The 23,872-nt window shown below is 35.6% G+C and overlaps 2 protein-coding genes across 3 annotated transcripts in view; one reads left to right on the forward strand and one right to left on the reverse strand.

The window, feature by feature from the left end:
• Positions 1–3,445: 3,445 nt before the first annotated feature.
• On the reverse strand, positions 3,446–18,823 carry LOC127968118 (ATP-dependent 6-phosphofructokinase, liver type). 2 transcript variants are annotated; one of them, XM_052569027.1, is made up of 22 exons: positions 18,603–18,823; positions 17,540–17,613; positions 17,391–17,468; positions 16,110–16,299; positions 14,999–15,164; positions 14,007–14,051; positions 13,806–13,914; positions 13,500–13,595; positions 13,318–13,410; positions 13,026–13,151; positions 12,855–12,919; positions 12,728–12,791; positions 10,723–10,869; positions 8,853–8,923; positions 8,106–8,193; positions 7,884–8,036; positions 7,624–7,788; positions 7,260–7,321; positions 7,053–7,164; positions 6,837–6,936; positions 5,109–5,214; positions 3,446–4,212 (listed from the first exon to the last, which is right to left on the reverse strand). In XM_052569027.1, the coding sequence occupies exons 1-22, from the start codon at positions 18,682–18,684 to the stop codon at positions 4,065–4,067; spliced, it is 2,340 nt and encodes a 779-aa protein (XP_052424987.1). In that variant the 5' UTR covers positions 18,685–18,823; the 3' UTR covers positions 3,446–4,064. The 2 variants fall into 2 exon arrangements, with proteins under 2 accessions (XP_052424987.1, XP_052424988.1); XM_052569028.1 differs by having other exon boundaries at positions 4,092–4,246.
• A 2,174-nt stretch (positions 18,824–20,997) lies between these two features.
• The window catches only part of cfap410 (cilia and flagella associated protein 410), a 3,318-nt gene continuing 443 nt past the window's right edge, over positions 20,998–23,872 (forward strand). Inside the window, exons 1-6 of the mRNA XM_052569885.1 lie at positions 20,998–21,188; positions 21,360–21,378; positions 21,807–21,853; positions 21,916–22,145; positions 23,329–23,476; positions 23,553–23,649. Coding sequence (XP_052425845.1) covers positions 21,112–21,188; positions 21,360–21,378; positions 21,807–21,853; positions 21,916–22,145; positions 23,329–23,476; positions 23,553–23,649 — 618 coding nt within the window. The 5' untranslated portion in view covers positions 20,998–21,111. The remainder of the gene's footprint in view (positions 21,189–21,359; positions 21,379–21,806; positions 21,854–21,915; positions 22,146–23,328; positions 23,477–23,552; positions 23,650–23,872) is intronic.

The following is a 23,872-nucleotide window of genomic DNA, read 5'->3' on the forward strand; positions in this document are numbered from 1 at the left end:
ACACTTCAAGTAGAGTGCAAACAATTATATTTGCAACATTAGAACATTGTATCTAACATGCATGGTCACTTCCGCTCATTCATTCTGAGGCTAAAGAATATTTTTAGCAGTGTTGGGCGGTAACACGTTATTAGTAACGCATTACTGTAACGCAGTTACTTTTGACAGCAACTAATACTGTAATTCATTACATTTTAAATAAATTAACTCACACATGGACATGGTGCATTGTCCGTTACTTTTTTTGAAAATTAATTAATTTTGACAAAAAAAAAAAAAAAAGAGCATAAAGACAAAAACCTTTTAGTCAAATGTAAGCTGTGTCTTTCTGGTTCGAATGTCCTCTCCTAGCCCATGAATTTCCAATCCGTGCTCAGATTTTGTAAACCGTATCCTCGGTTTTTGAATCTGTACTCACGAATTCATAATCTGCGCACATACTTTCGCAATCCGTTCCCATGGATTCATACAGCAAGCTCTTTCGTGTTAACATACAGTTTTAATGAATATTATTATGTGGAATGGGTCTACAGCAAAGCGTCTTAAGTGATTCTCTGTGTTTTTCTCATACAGGTCAAAGATTGTTGAAAACATGCACCTGTCTCTACTGTGGAGTCACCGGCTTTCAGTCAGCTCCTTAGCATGATAACATAGATTTCATTTTTAAACAGCATTTATATATATATATATATATATATAGTACAGACCAAAAGTTTGGAAACATTGCTATTTTTAATGTTTTTGAAAGAAGTTTTTTCTGCTCATCAAGCCTGCATTTATTTGATCAAAAATACAGAAAAAACAGTAATATTGTGAAATATTATTACAACTTCAAATAATAGTTTTCTATTTGAATATACTTTTAAAAAATAATTTATTCCTGTGACTCAAAGCTGAATTTTCAGCATCATTCCTCCATTCTTCAGTGTCACATGTAACATCAGTCGATCACATGATCATTTAGAAATCATTCTAATATTCTGATTTATTATGAGTGTTGCAAACACTTCTTGCTGTCGAATATATTTGATCAATAAAAGGTTAAAAAGAACTGCATTTATTCAAAATAAATAAAAAATCTAATAATATATATTCTAATAATATATTTTCTTTACTATCACTTTTTATCAAATTAACACGTCCTTGCTGAATAAAAGTATTGATTTTATTAAAAAAAAGAAAGAAAAGAAATTACTGACCCCAAATTACTGACCAGTAGTGTATATTGTTATTACAAAATATTTATATTTTAAAAACATAGCTTCTTTTTTTTTTCATCAATATTCATATTCATCATAATAAGCAGCAGAAAGTTTCCAACTTTGATAATGAATCATCATATTAGAATGATTTCTAAAGGATCATGTGATAATAATCCTAAAAATTCAGCTTTGCATCACAGAAATAAATGATAATTTATAGTATAATAAATTTTAAAACCATTATTTTAAATTGTAATAATATATCACAATATTATTGTTTTTTCTGTATTTTTGATCAAATAAATGCAGGCTTGATGAGCAGAAGAAACTTCTTTCAGAAACATTAAAAATAGTAATGTTTCCAAACTTTTGGTCTGTATATATATATATATATATATCATTTACATATATCAGTTACATCTGTATATGTGTGTATGTTTCTCGAAATTGATTCTGAATAATTTGCTTTCATTTATTTATTTCAAAAAGTTCTGTGTTATGTTGTCTATTGTTGATAGTTTTCATACTTAAGCTGTGAAAGGAACATATTTAAGAGCTCAACACAACAGCTTTTATGATGCAGAAGCCACTTTAGTTTTTGATTCTCAATATATTATTCAGGTGTTTTGTTATTTATTTCAGAAATCCTTGTGATATACAATATTCAGTTTGTGCTGGTCTGACTTAATCAAAATAGTGTTTAAAAATTACTTTCTGTTTCACTGTGTGTTTGTATAGACCATAACACATAAAAGCGCATTAATGGGAACCTTAAAGAAAGTTCTTTAAAAAAGTAACTAAAAAGTTAATTTTAACAGAAATGCATTACTTTTTGGTGTAAGTAATCAACAAAGTAATTCAGTTTATTTTTTAATTAAGTAACTACTAACTGTTAACTAGTTAAACTAGTACTATTTCTTAGTAACTAGCACAACACTGGTGTTGTCATAACGTTCACCTTGGAGATTGAAAATGTTTCTTTTTTGAGACCCCAGGAGTCCAAATTCAGACCCAGAACAATAAAACCCACAGAAGAGGTGGGAGTTCAAAGGAGGAATCTTTATATTACCAAACTGCAGGGAGAGGAAGAGCAGATAAGTCATGATCTGCAAGATTAACCACAATCTGATGTGATCCGTTCGAGAGTTCGGAGCGGGTTCGCGAATCATTTGAGTCAGTTCGGGAGTTCGGAGCGTGAATCATTTGAGTCCGTTTGGGGATCGCGAATCATTTGAGTCCGTTTGGGGATCGCGAATCATTTGAGTCCACTTGGGGATCGCGAATCATTTGAGTCAGTTCGGGAGTTCGGAGCGGGATCACGAATCATTTGAGTCCGTTTGGGGATCGCGAATCATTTGAGTCAGTTCGGGAGTTCGGAGCGGGTTCCCGAAACATTTGAGTCAATTTGGGGATCGCGAATCATTTGAATCATTTCGGGAGTTCGGAGAGGGTTCGCGAATCATTTGAGTCAGTTCGGAAGTTCGGAGCGTGAATCATTTGAGTCAGTTCGGGAGTTCGGAGCGGGATCGTGAATCATTTGCGTCAGTTCGGGAGTTCGGAGCTGGTTCGCGAATCATTTGAGTCAGGTTGGAATTTTGGAGCAGGTTGGCGAATCATTTTAGTCAGTTTGTGGTTTGCGAATCATTTAAGTTAGTTCGGGAGTTCGGAGCGGGTTCGCGACTCATTTAAATCAATTTGGGAGTTCGGAGTGTGAATCATTTGAGCCAGTTCGGGAGTTCAGTGTCAAACCAGGCTTAAAATTATTAATGCCAAATAAACACATTTGAGAAGAAACCAGAAACACTTAATTAATTAAATTCTACAGTATGAGAAAAAATACAAATAATTAAAATCCTATAAGTTACAGTGGCAAGCGCACTGGGTGTTCAATTATTTTTTTGTTAACAGTTCTAATCTTGAACACTTTTAATTATTTAACCATAACTTATCACGCTAAAATACTGTATTTGTAGAATATATATATATATATGTATAAAACTTACTGCATTAAGATGATTTAATATGAAATGTATTATAGCACTTGTATATTATTACTCTTTTGTCCTCATTTTTAAGTCGCTTTGGATCAAAACATATGCTAAATGTAGTCAAATATATATTCTTAAATATTAAACAAATTATTTTATTATTTTAAATATGTTCTCTCTTTATCAATGTGTGCTGCTTCAGTAAAATCATAATTTAGAGTAGACTTAAAAATAAAATACAGTAAACACCACGCAATTTTTTTTTTTTGTTAATCAGAAAATATCTCTATTTATTTTGTCAGGTTTAATCACAAAAGAGCATCTTTAAAAGTTGAGACATCCAAATTTAACACATTGGTCAGTAAACATGGCATGAAGTATTTCTACAGATCAGAGGAGAAGAGAAGAGAACTGAGAAGAGCACAATAATTCAGTAATAATTCAACAGCAGACACTCAAACAAATCAAGGATTCTGGATTAAAGAAACAAACAACAGCCAAAGAATTAGAAAAAACAAGATTATACTCAAACACCAGAGAAACAGCGCTTCAAACATCAGCCCAAAAAAATAATCAGCACAACAGAAAGAGGAAAAGATTGTGTCCAAAAACCAGAAAACCCAGATTATACAGAAACACAATTCACTATTTCGTCTTTACACAAACATGCACAACTGTTGAAATAATAAAGACTCAGATATGAGGAGGAAATATTATAAGAGGCACAGCAGACGGCTGATGAACATAGTTCATAAACACTGATGTTCTGTTAATAACGTGTTATATGCAGCATATAAATGCAGTTATGAGTTATGACAGGATTGATTGGCTCAGAGGCGATGATGATGATGATGATGATGGAGTGAGCAGCCGCTCAGAATCCGGTCTCCTTGCTCAGTGTGTGGCGCGTCACGTGTTCGATCTCTCCGGTCACATACTCGCCAAAACTGGTCTGATATTTGGCCAACATCTTGAGCATGGGCCGCAGATTGAGCCACCACTGCTTCTGCGGCATCCGGTGTCTGCACAAACACAAACACACATCATCCACAGACACTAGAACACACGGAAGCAAACACATGACAACATGCTTGTTTTTTGGAAGATATTTGCTTGACATGCTGTTTTGAAGTTATTTATTACGTCCAAAAAAAAATTTCACTAAAGCCTAAAAACAAAACAAAAAAAAAAAGCATCTTGTTGCAACATGTTACAAAATCAAGATTGAATATATTTGGGATGCAGAACAAAGAATAGCACATCATTAACTCAATAAGTAGCAGCCAAATTTGGAAATAATGTTACATTTCTGTTCACAGAGGCAGCATTTATTTGTTTAAAAATAGCAAAATATTATAAAAAAACATAAATAATCTGTTTTGGATCTATTAATGGATCAAGTGACAATAAACATTTATAATGTAAAAAAAAAAAAAAAAAAAAAGAAAGTATATATATATATATATATATATATATAAATGCTGTTCTTTTGATCTTTGTTCATCTGTGAATCCTGAAAAACAATAAAATGTATCAAAGTTTGAAAATATAAAATATTGTGCAGCACAGCTGTGTTCAACATTGATAATAATCAGAAATGTTATCAAATCATCATATCAGAATGATTTCTGAAGATCATGTGACACTGAAGACTGGAGTAATGATGCTGAAAATACATATAAATAAATTAGAATTTAATAGATATTCACTTAGAAAACTGCTATTTTGTATTCTAATATTATTTAATTTTTACTGACTAATAATTACAGCCTTACTAAGCTTTAAAAGATGAAAACAATTTCCTATTCCAAACTTTTGTCTTGTAGAGTAGTTATTATTATGACATCATATTATAATGAGCTCCCGCATGACATTCATTATTCATGAGGTGGGATATATTTAGTCATGTGACTCTTACTCAAAGTCGGTGTGTGCTTTGAGTTCGGTGACGGGACTGAACGACATCACTTTCTTCTTCATGCCGATCACGCAAGCCGTATCTGGAGCATTCGCAAACACACGGCCTGCGATTCACAAGCAAACAGATCTTCACTCATCATCACTGCCTTCAAATCGATTACTCATATTAATATGTGAGCCTCTCTGTGAAATCCAGGCTAAAGTCTCCAAATCGAATTATGTTTGGTTCAACCATTTATTTCATTATGGTTAAATCTTTTACATGGTCTTACTCAGTCAATTTCAGTCAATCTTTATGAAGTATGATTATATCTAGATAGAACAGTAAATCACCAAAAAAAAAATGACTTTAGCTGGGTTTTCACAGTCAGGGTCACATCATTTAATCCATTAATTTAAATGCTTGAAGGTTTCATAAAATAGTTCTGAAGTTTTTTAGCCAATCGCAGGCAGCAGGCTGATGTTAATGGAACACTATCTGAAATCAGAACAGGTGTCCCTCAGGGCTCTGTTAGGTCACCGGTTTTGTTTTGTTGTTGTTTGTATACGGATGAGTGTGGAAGGTGTTACTCTAATAATTATATCGTTAAATTCTCAGATGGTACTGCGATCTTAGATTTATTGAAAAAGAACTGGGACTTGTCTGAATATTTTTCAGAGATTGGAAGGTTTGTGAATTGGTGCCAAAGCTGTTAAACAGTGGCAGTATGGAGCTGTAATTTGCTGTAATTATTTATATATTTTTAATACAGTATTAGATTTATTTAGCTATTCGTTTACTTATTGTGGTGTTATTTTATGATCTTATTGTCTGTATTTGTTGATAATTGTGTGTAAATTTTATATTTAAATGTGTTAATTTTAAATATTTATTTAATCTATATTTATTTTAATCTTTGTGATTTATTTGTGCTTTTGTAATTTGTTTATTAGTTCTTTTTATATTAAAAAAACATTTTTTGATTTAATTCATATTTATTTCAGTTTTAGGTTAGTAATTTTATTATGTGCTTTATCCTTTTTTATTTTTCTATTTAGCGCTCATTTATATTTCAGTTTTAGTACTTTTATAATGTTATTTTATTTTATTTTTTCATTCCATATAGCGTTCATTTATATTTATTTCATTTTTATTACTTTTATAACTTTCTTTAAATTGATAAAATTATATTTAGCATTCATTTATATTTTTTCTCAGTGTTAGTACTTTTATAATGTAATTATTTACTTTTTTATTAATTTTTTTAATTTCATTTAGCATTCTTTATATTTATTTCAGTTTTATTTTATAATATAATTTTATCATTTTTTAAATGTGTATTTTTATATTTAGCATTCATTTATATTTTTCTCAGTGTTAGTACTTTTATAATGTAATTATATCATTTAAAAAAAATTTATGTTTTAATTTACCATTCATTTATATTTCATATAGTTTTAGTACTTTATATTTTAATATTTTTTTTTAATTCTATTTCGCTATCATTTATATTTATTTTAGTACTTTTATAATGTACTTTTTATAATTTTAAAAAAATTTATATTTCAATTTCCCTTTCATTTATGTTTATTTTAGTTTAAGTACTTTTATATCGTAATTTTATATTTTTTATTATAAAAAAAAATTCCATTTAGCTTTCATTTATATTTATTTCAAAAAAGTTACTAGTCAAGGTAACATTCCTAATTTTTGTTTAAGTTTTGTACGTTTTATAATGTGTCTCACCATGTCTGTGCGTGTTATTCATCTTCTCTGTGAGCCACAGAACTGACTTCACTCCCAGTTTAGTGCCAAAATTCCTATCGAACGGAGTGGGAACACCGCCCTAATCACACAAAACAACAAAAACAAGGACAAAAAAAACAACAAAACAACAACATGATGATTCCGTGTCTGATTTATCAGGACACTGGTCACATGATCACTAGACGGGCGTCTCACCTGCTGCAGGTGACCCAGAACATTGACCCTGCAGTCGAAGACGCCCTTGCCCTCAGCGGAGTACAGATTGTAGATGAAGTCAGTGGTGTAGTGCTCGTGACACTTCTCATTCCTGCAGAGAAGAAGAATGAAGACAACTTTCAGTGAATCACAGCTACATGAAGAGCAGAAGAGAATCATCAAGACAGGTGTCATGTGATGCTTTACCTCAACACTAGTCCTCTCTGAATATCCTTCTTCATCTTCTCCGTCAGATGCTCCACGTTTGTCTGAAACCGGAAAACCGTGAGTAAAGCTCTGAATTACTAAAACATTTGACATGCTTGATCAAAACCACTTAAAGCACTTTAAACAGGAATAAAATGAAATAAATCATCATATTTTCATGATTTCTGAAGATCATGTGACACTGAAGACTGGAGGAATGATGCTGGAAATACAGCGGAGCATCACAGAAATACATTACACTTTAACACAGATTCACACAGAACACAGATGATTAAAATGACAACATGATTTAACAATTTCTACAGTATTTTTTGATAAGAGACGACAGGGATTGTGGTCTTGCCTCCAGCTCGTGGATGCTGAACGGCTCCTCATAGATGTAGACGGCGTCTGCTCCCACGGCGATGCCGGTGGTGGTTGCTAGGTAACCGCAGTATCCTCCCATGGTCTCCACGATGAAGACGCGGCGTTTGGTTCCAGACGCAGACTGCTTGATTCTATCACAGCTCTGCGCAGACAGACAGAGAGAAGTTAGTATTGGTTTCATATTTTAATTATCATTAGAACAGTGTTCGATTACCGTCTCAGGAGAGTGTGTCTCACCTCCATCGCGGCGTTCACAGCCGTGTCTGCTCCCAAACTGAAGTCTGTGCCCGGCACGTTGTTGCTGATGGTGGCGGGAATCACACACATGGCGATGCACAGTTCATCATAGCGTCCTCGAGCCACTACTAGCTGAAGAACCCCTTCATACGCCTGCAGGAGACACACACACAGTTACCACACACACACACACACACACACACACACACACTCAGTCCGTACCTCAAATCCACCAATCACCAGCAGCGACTGGATGTTGTATTTGCTGATATTGGCCACGATGTCCTCCATGCAGGAGTTGGGAAGAGTTCTGAACAAATATTAACACACAAATGAATGCATTAATGATACACTCATATATTAAACGAGAAAAAGACAACATGAAACGACACATTTTACTTTAAAATTACAAGTTATTTTTTACACATCTATATACTAGTTTTAGTTATTTGCGTACATCAAGTAAAAACTAAATGAAAATGAGCAATGTTATCTTAACAACCACCCAAAATATTTTATTCCAAGTAAAGAAATAGGTTTTAATTTTAGTTTTACTAAACTAAACACATAACTCTTTTAATAAATAAATAAATGCAAGCTATTGAGAAAGGTAAAAGATAATTATTTAGAAGTAACTATTCTGTGGATTGTGACAGTATTCATTCAAGATTTAACGTCGAAACAAAGTTTCCAGACGAGAATTTGATTTCTTTAAACTTAAAGTGTAGCATGAAGCTTTGATATCTCAGCCAATCAGAGTGTGTGCATTATTTAATATGAAGATATTGGGAGTGAGATCGGCCAATGAGATTGTACTGTGGGCGGGGCTTATGTGACAGACAGAACAGACACAGAAAACAAGCAACTTCTGAAGCATCTTGCAGTTGTCTGATCAGATGGTGGATGACGTGTGCGGTGCTGCTCGAGGCTCATGGTGTTCAGTCCGGTAAAGAGACGCACAGAACTGACCGTTTGGTGCCCAGCAGTGATCCTCCCTGCCCCGTCCATCCAGCCACATCATGCCAGTGAACCTCAGTCACCTGCAGGAGTGGAGCAGAGCTCAGAGAAACCTCACGCATCTACATCTAGTCATTCAGCAGACGCTGAGTTTTATCCAAAGCCACAATTTCCATGACATTCCACGTCATACAGGAAATTCCATTTAAATGACCTGATTCCGTGATTTTATCCACATTTTCCGCATTGCAGAAATCATAGGTTATATTGAGGTTTTGCAACTTCAGTGTGATGTTAGTGGATTGTGATTTATTGCAACTCACTGGTTGTCCGATTGACCATCATTCTGTTTGTTCCTTTTGGTTTATTGTTTGTTCTAGTTTTTACCATCAAATACCTGCACATAGATCCCTGGCTCTGCATCTCTGAACCTATATTTAGTAGAAGTAAAAACCTTAAGTATTTCTTAAAAACTAAAATCAGATACTAGAAGACTTTTACTGGAGTTTCAGAATTGGTGACTTAACATGTAGTGGAGTAATTTGCACTGTGAGGCATCTGTACTTTTTACTCAATTATGGTTTTCAAGTTGACTCATTACACTTTTACACACACATGCACTCTCTTTCTCTCTCTCTCGCTTACACACACACACACACTCACTCAATCTCACACACACACACACACATGCACACTCTCACACGCACGCACTCTCACACGCACTCTCTCTCTCACACACAAATACACTCTTTCACAGACACACACTCCCTCACACACACATACACACTCCCTCACACATACACACTCTCACAGACACGCACACTTTCACACGCACGCAGACGCTCTCTCACGCACGCACTCTCTCTCTTGTGCACTCTCTTTCACACACGCACTTTCACACATACGCACTCCCTTTCAGCATTCTCTTTCACACACGCGCACTCTCTTTCACACATGCGCACTCTCTTTCACACACGCGCACTCTCTCACACACGCGCGCGCACTCTCACACACGTGCACACTCTTTCACACATGCGCACTCTCTCACACACGCACACTCTTTCAGCACTCTTTCACACATACGCACTCCCTTTCAGCATTCTCTTTCACACACGCGCACTCTCTCACACACGCGCACTCTCTCACACACGCGCACTCCCTTTCAGCACTCTCTCTCACACGCGCACTCTCTTTCACACATGTGCACTCACACACACGCACAGTCTTTCAGCACTCTCTCTCACACGCGCACTCTCTTTCACACACGTGCACTCACACACACGCACAGTCTTTCAGCACTCTTTCACACACGCGCGCACTCTCTCACACACGCGCACTTTCACACACACACACACACACACACACACACACACACACACACACACACACACTACCTTTCACATGCGCACTCCCTTTCAGCATTCTCTTTCACACACGCGCACTCTCTCACACACGCGCACTCACACACGCGCACTCCCTTTCAGCACTCTCTCTCACACGCGCACTCTCTTTCACACACGTGCACTCACACACACGCACAGTCTTTCAGCACTCTCTCTCACACGCGCACTCTCTTTCACACACGTGCACTCACACACACGCACAGTCTTTCAGCACTCTTTCACACACGCGCGCACTCTCTCACACACGCGCACTTTCACACACACACACACACACACACACACACACACACAAACACACACACTACCTTTCACATGCGCACTCCCTTTCAGCATTCTCTTTCACACACACGCACTCTCTTTCACACACGCGCGCACTCTCTCACACACGCGCACTCCCTTTAAGCACTCTCTCTCACACGCGCACTCTCTTTCACACACACACACACACACACACACACTGTCTTCTCTGCTGTCCTCACCTCGTCTTTGGCCAGACCCTCGAAGCCGTCGTGGACAGTGTAAACCCTGTGACCCTGAGCGAGTCCCACTCGAACTGCGGATCTCACAGCAGCGTTCATCCCTGCGGCCGGAGCGCCGACGTTCAGGATAGCCATAGAGTAATTACTCTACACACACACACACACACACACACACACACGTTAGAGCTGATTACAGGCACAATTTCTTTAATTCTAAATTTAAAAAATCTATTTATATTAGGGATGTCAAATTTCGATTATTTCCATGATCGATCGTCGTTTAAATTAACGATCAATTAATCGATTAATCGTTAACCATAATACTGCAAAATGCGTCTATTGCAGGCACGCAGTCAGCGGTATGACAGGATGTGCAAAAGCCACACACACACACACACAAAACGCGAATTCTCACTTGAATTAAAGAGGTTTTAGTCTGAATAAAATGCTAGTAGCAGGATTATAAAATGAATAGATGCGATTATGATCATTTGATAAAATGAAGAGAGCGCGCCATACTTTTGAGGTCATTTTACTTTATTGACAGTTTCCAATCCCGCACGGAGAACGCTGAACGCGCATCTTTAAATGGTTTTGTGGTTCTCGTTGTTGTATTTTAAAGCACAATTGCAATGTTTTCAACTGACATTATTGTATTTAAAATAAAATTATCCGAAATGTGGAGCGCGTGTGACTGCGCTGCACATTAAGTGAACTACATCGGCGCTGCTGCACCAAAACACAGTTGCTCACATTAATTTGATCCTGCTGGATTCTGTCCTAGAAAATGTCAGATTTTTAAAAATCCAGTATACAGGACCCCATAGTCTTCATTTACGCGGCTTTGTTCTGGTTTGCCGGTTGGTCACGAATTTCCACAAATTCAGTATATTTAGGCATTGTTTCTTTTCCTAAATATTCATAGTCTAACCCTCTAATTTCCCAGGTTTATTTTATTATCTTTTGCTTTTAATAACTGTTTTCGCATCTCTTACTGTGGTAAACATGGGAAGGGAAATTAAAGATTTCATGAATTAAGAATTCGTTCGATTTATTAATTTGTTCCCTTATTTCACTTAAATCATGGGTTATTTAGGGAACACAATTAATGAAACATGGACAATTGCCACATTAATAATTCGTAGGAATGAATTAACAAGTTGTAGGAATGAATAGACTACCTGTCCTGTCACTGAGTCCCGCAGCCCTGCAAAGCGCACGATATAAAACAGTTATCTGATGAAATGATTAGTAACTACATTTCTATTGCATTTAATGTTGAAGAACTTTTATGTTGTTTCTATTTTAATGTACTTTAAAGTTTAAATCACATTAAAAGCTTAATTTGTACATTGTGAATGAATGATGATGCTTTTATATATCGTCACCGTCACTCACAGCCGCTCGCACGTGTTGAGTGCGCATGAGCCGCACGCAGCCCAACATTGAATCGGTTAACCGACCATCCATAGCCTTAATCGATTGCATCTCTTATCGACAAATAATCGATCATCGATTAATCGTTGACATCCCTAATTTATATATTTATAAAAAATACACATTTTAGATGATTACATGGTTTAAATAAACACAAAGACATGTAATAAATGTAAATAACAAATACATTATATAATATTAAATGATTTAATAAAAATAAAAAAATGTATAACTCTTCAAAAGTTTGGTATCAGTAAGACTTTTTAAAGAAGTCTATTCTGCTCATCAAGCATGCATTTATTTGATCAAAAATACAGGAAAAAAACATTACACGTCTTTAAAAAACATTACAAGTCTCACTGATACAAAACTTTTAAATGGTAGTGTGTATGTGTGTGTGTGTGTGTGTGTGTATATATATATATATATATATATATATATATATATATATATATATATATATATATATATATATATATATGTGTTGATTTTGAATGTTGATTTTTAAACAAACAAGCAGAAAGAAAGTATATAGTATTTGAGAACTCAAAGTTGTGGAGTTTGTTACCTTAGACAGAGCTGGTTTCTGATGAGCTAAGAGTTTGTACGTGTTCCAGTTGTTCTCAAAACTCCTGCAACGACGGAGCAATCAGTGAACCATCTCACAGATTCATTAACAAACGAACACAACTCACTTTCCACGCAGCTGAATGGCTTCTTCAAACCTCTTCTCATTCATGGCTGTCTGGACCTCTTTCGTCTACAAAGCAAAAAACACAGAACCACAAAGTTACATTCGTTACAAACTCTTTGTACCAGCCGCTGTGCAGAGGTCAAAGGTCACGGGTGTTTGGTGAGTGACTCACCATGATCACACACTCCATGAGCGGCAGACGCATGGCGTGATTCCCAGACAGACCGATGACACACGCAGACGTCTCCGGAGTCGCGTCCAGCAGAGCCACCACGGCCTCCACACCCATCTTACTGCTCTACACACACCAAAACACCAACAGCCAATCGCTAAATGCTAAATACTTATTCCAGTATGTACACATCTTTTTTTAGATGCAAATGCGAGTGAAATGCTCAGTGCATGATACACTGAAGAAACAAAAAAAGGCCACATTTGATCATGATTGCTTTTATCGCACTCACCAGGACTCGATCGAAGGCGGACGGTGTTCCTCCTCTCTGAACGTGACCCAGGACAGTGACCCGTGTGTCGTAACCCAACCGCTGCACGATCAGCTACACACACACACACACACACACACACACGAGTGAACAACAGCCTCAGATCTGCACAGAACTGACAAACAGCTCCAGGAGAGTCTCACATCTTTGACGTAGTTGGAGGAGATCAGCTGGCCGTGTTTGTCGATGGCTCCTTCTGCGATGATCACGATGTTCAGACGAGAACCTTTACTGCGGACCTGCCACCACACACACACACACACGCGCACACACACACACACACACACACACACATTTCATTAGAGTCAAGAGATTTCTACAACCTAAAATGTGACCCTGGAGCACAAATAAATGTTTATCAAATAAATGATGGACTGCAATAAAAAAAAATTATATATATCTCAATATTCATATTATAAAAATTGTGCAGACCTCTCTTCCCATCTCACCTCTCCGAGTCGAGCGCACATGTGATCCTCCCATCCGTCCTCCGGTGGAGCCTCGGGGATGAAGACCCAGTCAGCACCGCACGCCAGAGCGGAAACCACCGCCAGATACCTGCAGAACCAGACCAGACCGCATCAGACCGGATGCCCTTATGAAGAATAAAACAGCTGAGGAAATGAATCAGTCGAGTGAACATGACATACCCACAGTGGCGTCCCATCACCTCCAGCACAAACGTCCTCTGATGACTGAAAACAACACAAACTGATGAGTCACAGTCAAATCTGCTCAGCAAGGCTGCATTTATTTGATCAAAAATACAGTAAAAACATGCAATATTATTAAAGTGTGAAATAACTGTTTTCTGTGTGAATCTGTGTTAAAGTGTAATGTATTTCTGTGATGCTCCGCTGTATTTTCAGCATCATTCCTCCAGTCTTCAGTGTCACATGATCTTCAGAAATCATGAAAATATGATGATTTACTGCTCAAGACACATTTCTGATTATCATCAGTGTTGAAAACAGTCCAATATTTTTGTGAAAACTGATGCATTTTATTTTTTAGGATTCACAGATTAATAGAAAGAAAAAAACAGCATTTATTCAAAATATAACTTTTTCTAATGTTTTTACTGTCACTTTCAATCAATTGAATGCATCCTTGATGAATTGAAGTATTAATTTGTTTTAAAAAAAATTAACTGAAATTAACTGGTATGCTTACATTATTTAATCTGAGTAATAATGCACAAAATATGAGAAAAAATAAAAATAATAAAAATACTAATTGTAAAAAATTTATAATAATTATTATTTTTATTTTTTATTATTATTATTATATAGCCAAACTGACATTAAAACAAAGTGCAGCTCTAGCCCAATAGCACTATTTCCTATTTTGGTTAAATTATTATTTTTAGTATTTATATTTAGCAATAACTGTATTATTAATAATGATTACTGTTATTAAGTATTTTGTAATTTTAATATTTTATAAATATAAGAAAAAGAAGAATTATCATTATTTATTGTCAGGAATATTGCAGATCTTTGGCGCTGCTGAGGTCTGTGAAGGTCAGATTATGGTTTTTATGATTTGACAATGTGATGCTGCAGTAACTTGCATTAGTTTATTCTTTTTTGGCAAGGGTTAATTTTTGACCGTGTGTCTCTTGGCTGTGTGTGTGTTTAACCTTTGTGCCGTGGTGCTGATTGCATCAATAACTTCCATGATGCGATGCAGAGCAGAATCAGCTCCGATCGTCATGTCGGTTCCACAGAAATCATTATCGATGGATCCCACCAGACCCACGATGTTCAGATGAGTGTGCTGCTGCGCCAGAGAGTCCGTGATCCGGCCTGAAACACACAGACACGCTCCACATCAGCTCCTGCTCACCAGGAGAGAAGAGGAGAGAAGAAGAGAGGAGAGGAGAAGAGAGGAGAGGAGGAGAGATGAGGAGAGACGAGGAGAGGAGGAGAAACAAGGAGAGGAGAGACGAGGAGAAACGAGGAGAGAGACGAGGAGAGACGAGGAGAGAAGATGAGGAGAGACAAGACGAGGAGAGACGAAGAGAGGAGAGACGAGAAGAGGAGGAAAAAAAACTAATGAAAATGACAAAAAATCTAAATTATTAAAACTAATTAAAATGTATTAAAATCAGAATAAAGGTGCTTCAGGATATCATAGTAGAACCTTTTGGATTAAATGGTTCCATAAAGAACCTTCAACATCTGAAGAACCTTTCGGTTTCAAGAACCTTTAAAGAACTTTAAAGAACCTCTGACTGAACGCTTCTTTGTGGAACTGAAAATGGTTCTTCTATATGACATTTCAGTGAAGAACCTTTCAAGCACTTTCATTTTTTAAAGGGGACCTATTGTGCAAAAATCAGGTTTATAAAGTGTTTGAACACAGTTGTGTGGCTGCAGTCTTCACGTGCTTCCAGAACAATCCATAATGCCAATGTAGAGTTTAAAAACACACATGAAAGGAATGCGAGTAGATCGCTTGAGACTTTCCAACAGTTTCAGATTGTTTGTTGCTGACAGAGCATGTGCTCTTGAAGCTCCGCCTCTTTTGAAAAGGGAGGCGGGAGCACAAGCTCATTTGCATTTAAAGGAACAAACACAAAAATAGAGTGTTTTGTCTTTTATCCTAAAAGTGGCAACTTCAGCAAGCTATAAAACATTATCTGTGGGGTATTTTGAGCTGAGGCTTCACATACACACTCCGAGGGCATCAGAGACTTATTTTCCATCTTGAGGGTATAATAGGTCTGTTTTCAGAGTGTGTGTGTGTACCTTGCTGCACGAGTTCAGCCAGCAGGTCGCTCCACTCGCTGCGGAAGATGTTGGCTCCGGTGAGGCTGCCGTCTCCGCCGCACACACACAGGTTAGTGATGCCGCGCTGGAGCAGGTGAAACGCCGCGGAGAGACGGCCCTCACGTGTGGTGAAGGCTTTACAGCGAGCGCTGCCGATGATGGTGCCACCCTGACAGCAATCACAACACCTGTGCATCAGATGAAGCACTACAACAGCACACAACCAATCAACCTTCAACAAAACACTCAATGAGCTCTAAAAACCTGACGCACTGATGTTTTACTGCACTTCTTGCTAATTATTGTGACTGCTTCTGTTAGAAAGGCCTTCTACAAATACTGCAGAATATACAGTGTGTCACGAGTCTGTCTGTGATGTAAACACTGCTGCTGTGATCTCAGATTTAATATAAACCCTGCTTCTGATGCTGTCAAAATATTATCTGTAGAAACACTCACAGCTCCCTCACAAACAAGAGAAACTGACATTATGACATTATTAAAGGCTGTAGAAGACAGTAAAAAATCCACTATAAATCACAAGTTTTATTTCCCAGGAATAAATAAATAAATATCTCTGATACTGATGAACATTTCAAAGTTGAAGAACTAAAATCACTAAAACTGATAGAAAAGTTATAATAATAAAATGGATATTTAATAAATAAATTACACTTAAATGTAATTAAAAAACAAACATTAAAGATTAAAAAAATACTTTGACAAAAATTGAAAAAATAAAAAAAAATAAAAAATATTAACTACAATAACTCAAATTACTGATACTTAAAAGAACACTTTTATTAATTTCCATGACATAATTTTTTTTTTCTGGTTTTCCACAGCCATAGAAACCTGCATTAATTTGTGCATGTTATTTCAAGTAAATATTTTGAAAATAAATAAATTAATTAACATAAACATAGAATAAATGAAAACATTTATAAAAAAAATAGCTAAAGCATTTATATTAAAAAAATTGGTATTAAAAATAAATAGAGCATTTACGTTAAAATAAATACATTTATCTTTATAATCTTTAATTAAAATATGACTTGCTTCATATCTGTAGCATTTCTCCAAGCCCCCCCAAGATAATTTTTCTCCATCCAACCAATACCTTGTGGAATTCTACACTGACATTTATTTTTATTTTTGTGGATTCTGTATCATTGGATTTACATCTTGAAGCAGGTATGGCAGAATTACACATGCATGTGACAAACAAACACGCATGCATTAAAGCGGACGCAGCTTTACCAGCTGAATGATGTTGGTGACGCTCTGCCAGTTGGCGAGTTTGATGTGATCTCCTCCATCCACCAGTCCTTGATAACCCTGGAGAAACACATGCATCAGTACCAGCGCAGCGCTCTGAGTCTCAGTGCATGCACAGAAACATCTCTCACCTCATAAATCAGGTAGACTTTAGCTCCTATGTAAATGCCCATCCGTGTTACAGCGCGGACGACCGCGTTCATACCTGCAGAAATCACACGTGTTATCATGCATCTACACGACCATGCAAAGAGCTTCTAAAATTGTGCTTAATGCATCAACTAAAGAGAAATGCATTGACAAACTGTGTCTAATGCAATATTTTGACACAACATGCAATGCAAATTTAATCTTGAAACATATCAGGATCAAATAACAGAACTACTGAAGCATGAGATGTGCATGCATACTAGATAGGGGTCATGTGAGGTTACATCAAGGTCAGTTCATGCTCTCTGACACACATACAGTACATCATTCCATAATTTTTGGGTCAAGGGTTAACATAATCTTTTGTTAAGATTTTTTCCTGTTTTTATCTTTAATAATTCTTCTAATATTTTAATATTTATGGCACTAAGACAAGATATGATCTATGCAATTGTTTTATATAGATGGAAACAAGATGCATTGCTCATTTCAACGTTATTTGCTCTTGAGATGTTTCTCAATTTAGAAGAAACAAAGTAACGTTACTATATTATATCTGTGCAAAGTGACCCACATTTGGTTTTTGGCCACTGAAAACCTGCAGTTTGTTTACTCCTGGAGCCGTATTGACATTCCACAACGTTTAAAAGCATTTTCACGGTTTCAAACTGATAGAATGGAACGTTCTTCTAACAGTAAAAAAAAAAAAAAAACGTTGAGAGAACATTCAAATGTAACATCCTCAGAATGGTTTCAAACTAACGTTAGCATGATCGAGGAAAAAAAACTGGACGTTTTAAATATTTCAGAACTAATGTTTAAGAAATATTTTTACAGCGGCTGCGTGTCAACAACCAAGTAAGTTACGATCCCTATTAACACAGCATTCAGTGCATCAAATTTTCGAAAATCAAAGAAGTTGTGCATCAAAGACCAAGTTTTGGCTCAAACTTGTGAGTTGAGCTTCAGTCAGAGTCAGTTTGTGCTGTCAGTTTGTCTTCGCTCGCTTTATCAACTTTATTCGCTCGTTCTAGTCATGTTTACCCTGCGCGTCACCGCCGCTCGTCAGGACCGCGATGGCTTTTCCCGCGCCGCTCATCCGCAGCTTCTCAAAGTCCACATACATGACGGAAGATCGCAGATATGAGCACTTAACAACAAAAAACAGGGCGCTTTCCTTCGCACTGATTCCCGTGAACACTTCGTATATTCTCCTCACGCCGTGCACGGACCGTGCGTAGCTCCGCCCCTCGTGTGTTCTGGGCGTTCCCGCGCGTGTTACCAAGTCCGCGGGTTTTTATCGATACGTTCACGTGGACATCAATATTCCGATTTTAACACGATTAAGACAATACTCTGATTAATTAATTTTATTTCGGATAAAGTCCAACTCGAGGTAAACACAAATCGAATTAAAACGTGACAAAAGTGACACCTTAATCACATTACTATCGAGAAATCCCCGGATGTCCAATTCTGCGTAAAAAACGCGAACCTGGCAACACTGATCCTCTGAGAACAGACAATGTTTTTCAATAATTAGAAACACAAGCAGTTTATTTTGTGACATGATAGTAGCTCTTTCTTTTCTATAACCCATTAACTTTTTAGTTAACTTAATAAGTTAATCGGTTGAAGAAAAACAGCTGAGCTTTTCTGTCAAGCATAAATTAAAAGACTATGAGGACGAAGCTCTTATCTACAGATCAACCTCAGAGAGCAAACTAAAACCATAAAAAATGTGTTACTGGAGATAAAATAAAGCCAACGTTTATTATATTTCAGCTGGTTACCAATGCAATATTTCTTATTTTAAATTTGGTTTAATTTGATGCACTATAATAAAAAATAATAATAAATAAACATTTTTTAAAACAAACACTAAAAAAAATTCTAAAAAAAGTGAACTGAAACTGAAAAAAAAAACTAATAAAAATAGCAAAAATCAAGAAAAATATCTCTGTAGAAATGTCTGGATTGAAACGGAAATTAAATAAGTAATTAAAAAAATGACGATGAACATAATATTAAAATATATATATATATATATATATATATATATATATTCAAATTATTAAAAAATATATATATACATATTTAAGAAAAACACTAATAAAAACAACAAAAACAGACAAAACTACAAAAATTTTACAAATTACAAAACAGAAAATATCGAAATATTACTCAAAATATTAATAATCACTACTAGATACTAATTACCAAATCACCACTTCAGAAATGTTATATACAGAGATTTACAGCAAAAATATGATAAAATATAACAATATGGAGCACAGAATTGACACTTTAACAAGAATTTTTAAGCAGCAACTTACGAAAATATAAGAGAGAGAAAACAATAATTAGTGCTAGCAATGTTATGCATGCTTTCATCAATATTACATCAATTAAATATTATTTTTATATAATTTAAATAGCATATATGTGGTTATTGACCTGTCCCTATGAATTTTCTTTTTCAGCAGGACTTTTAATTTTCAAAATGAATGTTTATGCATGTTTCTGGCATAAGTATGCCTTTACTCTATAAAATATAAGGCCCTGTTTTTAACCATTCAGTGGCATATGAGCATCAGTTATGTTTTAGTTTGTATCATTAGTATTGTTATTACTGTTGTTGTTAACGACCGAGATTGGATGATCCGTCTCAATAATTATTTTTGTTAATAACTCACTGTCAATAATGCATCCATGTAAATTCAATTAAAAACAAGAGCAGCAAGGTGACTGCAGACCTTCACACGTGTGTCGGACAAAAATACCAAAACCTGAGGTAAGAAAATAGTCATAAAATAATATTTATGTAATAATAAATGACACTCTTGTCATTTTAAGGTGTCTTTATTTCCTGGACAGGTTCAATACTTATTTTACCTGCTGGATGTCTACGATGTTTCATACATTAATGCAAATAGAAATGTATGATGTCATATTTTTTTTATTTTTTGCACAAGATACCGTTGACTATAAAAGTACAATTTCTTTTTTTACACAACTAATTGTATTACTTAGAAAATATCATGTTCCTGTAATGCAATTTTCCTGTACATACATTCGATTCTCTGTATGTATGTACTGAACATGTGGAAATTGACAATAAAGCAGACTTGAACTTGAACTGGGCTAAATCTAAGCCAAATTGTGAAGATTTTATAAAATAAATTAAACAATATGGTACCACTTTGCAAACAGAAAAAGCACTATGCCACATTATTTGGTTAAAAAAATATTTTATTTTTATTCCTGGCATATATATTTTTATTATTTAGTTATTTCTTTATTTTAGCCATGCACATACACTTTTAATTTTTGTTCTATTGCTGTTGAGAGATGTATACCGTATGTTTGTTGTTTTGTCGCCCTCTGCTGCTGACGCTGTGAACTGAGCGGATGTTGTGACGCGCTGTCGTCATGGAGACGCAGAGAGGCGCGTGCGCAGTGAGTGACGCACAGCAGCGCAGGGATGTTGATCACTGAACGCGTTTGAGCTCGAGATCGACGCATTTCAATCGAAATCTTAAGATTAATCATCATGAAGTTAACGCGTAAACTCGTCCTAGCTCGAGCTAAAGCCTCGGACCTGGAAAGCGTGAAGAAGCTGAACTGCTGGTGTGTTTTCTGCTGTTAGCTGTTAGCATGCAAATGTTTAATTATTGATAAAGGATTATTCTTTTATTCAGTGTTTTTGGGTTCGTGTGTAGTTTGATATTTGGAGTCTGGATTTAATAGATGATATTTGCTGAATAACTGTATTCTCTAAATCATTTATTTGTGTTTCAGGGGCTGCAATCTGACAGATGTGAGTTTTCAATCTTTATCTTTATATATATATATATATATATATATATATATATATATATATATATATATATATATATATATCATTAATAGTTTTATAGTTTTGATTAATATTTTAAGTTTCTATATTTTCTAATTTGACTTTTCTAATTTCAACTCGTTTCTACTTTCAAATTTAGTACAAAATCACTTTTTTTTATTTTTAGTCAATTGTATCCATATAGTTTCTATTCGTTTTATTGTTTAGTTGTAGTATATTTAAATTATGGATTTTTAGTACTTTAGGTCTAATATAACATACACACACACATAGGTGCATCTCCAAAAAGTTTTTTTTTTTTTTTTTTTTTGTAATTTAATAAAAAAGCAAACTTTTTTAATTCTAGATACATTGCACAAACTGACCTATTTCATCATCTTTTTTCCCAGATCTCTATATTCGTGGAGATTCCTAATATTGAGGTTCTCACGCTGAGGTTAGTGTTGATGTATCTGTCAGTAATCCGTGATAACATGCCTGTAATAACTCTGTGTTCAGTGCGAATCAGATCTGGTCTCTGGAGCACCTCTCATCGTGTCAGCAGCTCAGCGAGCTCTATCTGAGACGCAATAACATCTGCAGTCTGTCGGAGCTGAAGCATCTGCAGCAGCTGAGCCGTCTGAAGGTGCTGTGGCTCGCTGAGAACCCCTGCTGCGACGCTGACCCACACAGATACCGCATGACCGTCATCAGAAACCTGCCCGGCCTGCACAAACTAGACAACCAGGGTACTGACCATCAGCTGCAGGAATATGATCACTCGCACACATCTCAAATAATGCATAATCATATCATTATATATATATATATATATGTGTGTGTGTGTGTGTCCTGCAGCACAGAAGCAGTCATCAGTGTCACAAACGTATATTTATAGCAATAAACAACAATACATTGTATGAGTCTCAATTATACATTTCTCTTTTATGCCAAAAATCATTAGGATATTAAGTAAAGATCATGTTCATGAAGATATTTAGTAAACTTCTTACCGTAAATATATCAAAACTTCATTTCTGATTAGTAATATGCATTGCTAAGAACTTCATTTGAACAACTTTAAAGATGATTTTCTCAATATTTAGATTTTTTTGCTCCCTCAGATTCCAGATTTATAATAGTTGTATCTCAGACAAATATTGTCCTCCGAACAAACCACACATCAATGAGAGATTATATATTCAGCTTTCAGAAGATGTATAAATCTCAATTTCTAAAAATGGATCCTTATGACTGGTTTTGTGCTTCAAGGTCACATATATATATTTTTTTATAAAATATTATTTTATTTTATAACATATATCAGTGCCATTTTACTTTTTTAATATTTTTTTTTTCACTTTAATTTTCATGTTTAAATTTTAGTATGTTTTTTTTAATGTTCATATAGTTTCTATAAATGTTTTAGTTCAGTTTTTTAAACAAAAATTAGATTCTTTTTTTATAATTTATTTTCAGTTAACGTTTATTTGGTTTCAAATAACAAAATAAAATAGAAAAAAAGTTATTGATAATATACATGTACTGACAATTGTTTTTGCAAAGTGTCAGTTCATTAATCTGTAGCTGTTTTTAAAATGATAAATTATGTATATACATGTGTTTTATATATATATATATATATACACACACACACACACACTAATCTACATTTGAAGTGGATCTAAAAAGTTCATCAAAGTTGTCTTAAGACAAGAATGCATTTTGGTTTTATGAGAACTTTTATGAAAGGTTTTGATCCACTTCAAATTCTGACTACTGTATAAAATATACATATATAGTGAAATAAATATTTCAAACACCATCAGCATATCAGCGTTCAACTTCTATATTTTAAACTTTTAATATGCTGTCATACATAACATTATGAGTAGCTTTAAGATAAGAATATTCATGTGTGTGTTCTGTCAGTGGTTACGGAGGAGGAGCTCATCCAAGCATTGAAGGAAGGGGAGGAGCTTGTTTCACCTCCAGGCCCCGCCCCCACCAGCTCAACCAATGGGCTCACAGAAGCCGACTCGGAGGCGGATCCTCTGAACTACAGCATGGAGGAAACCAAGTAAGACCTGACTGACTGTCTGCTGTGTGATCTGTGGATCTGAACTCAACTCACGCTCGTGTTCGTGTTCATGCAGTAAGATTCGAGCTCAGCTGGGGATGAAGCTGCTCCCCCGAGACAAGTTCCCCTCGCTGACGTCCCCTCGAGAGACCGGAGACACGCCGAAGAGGAAGGTACGAGCGAGCACAGACATGTACACGACCAGTCAAACATTTATTTGATCCGAAGTGCAGTAAAATTATATAATATTTTTACTATATAAAACCGATGTTTTCTGTGTGAGTCTGTGTTAAAGTGTAATTTATTTCTGTGATGCTCCGCTGTATTTTCAGCATCATTCCTCCAGTCTTCAGTGTCACATGATCTTCAGAAATCAGAATAATTTACAGATTTTCT

This window comes from Carassius gibelio, chromosome B11, assembly GCF_023724105.1.
Source record: "Carassius gibelio isolate Cgi1373 ecotype wild population from Czech Republic chromosome B11, carGib1.2-hapl.c, whole genome shotgun sequence".
NCBI classification, from domain to species: Eukaryota; Metazoa; Chordata; class Actinopteri; order Cypriniformes; family Cyprinidae; genus Carassius; species Carassius gibelio.

Coding starts and splice junctions, on each gene's coding strand:
- LOC127968118 (XM_052569027.1), bottom strand. CDS start 18,684: ATGTATGTGGACTTTGAGAAGCTGCGGATGAGCGGCGCGGGAAAAGCC. Junction 13,411..13,499: donor CCTCCAACTACGTCAAAGAT/GTGAGACTCTCC, acceptor GTGTGTGTGTAG/CTGATCGTGCAGCGGTTGGG. Junction 8,037..8,105: donor TGGTGATTGGTGGATTTGAG/GTACGGACTGAG, acceptor TGTCTCCTGCAG/GCGTATGAAGGGGTTCTTCA.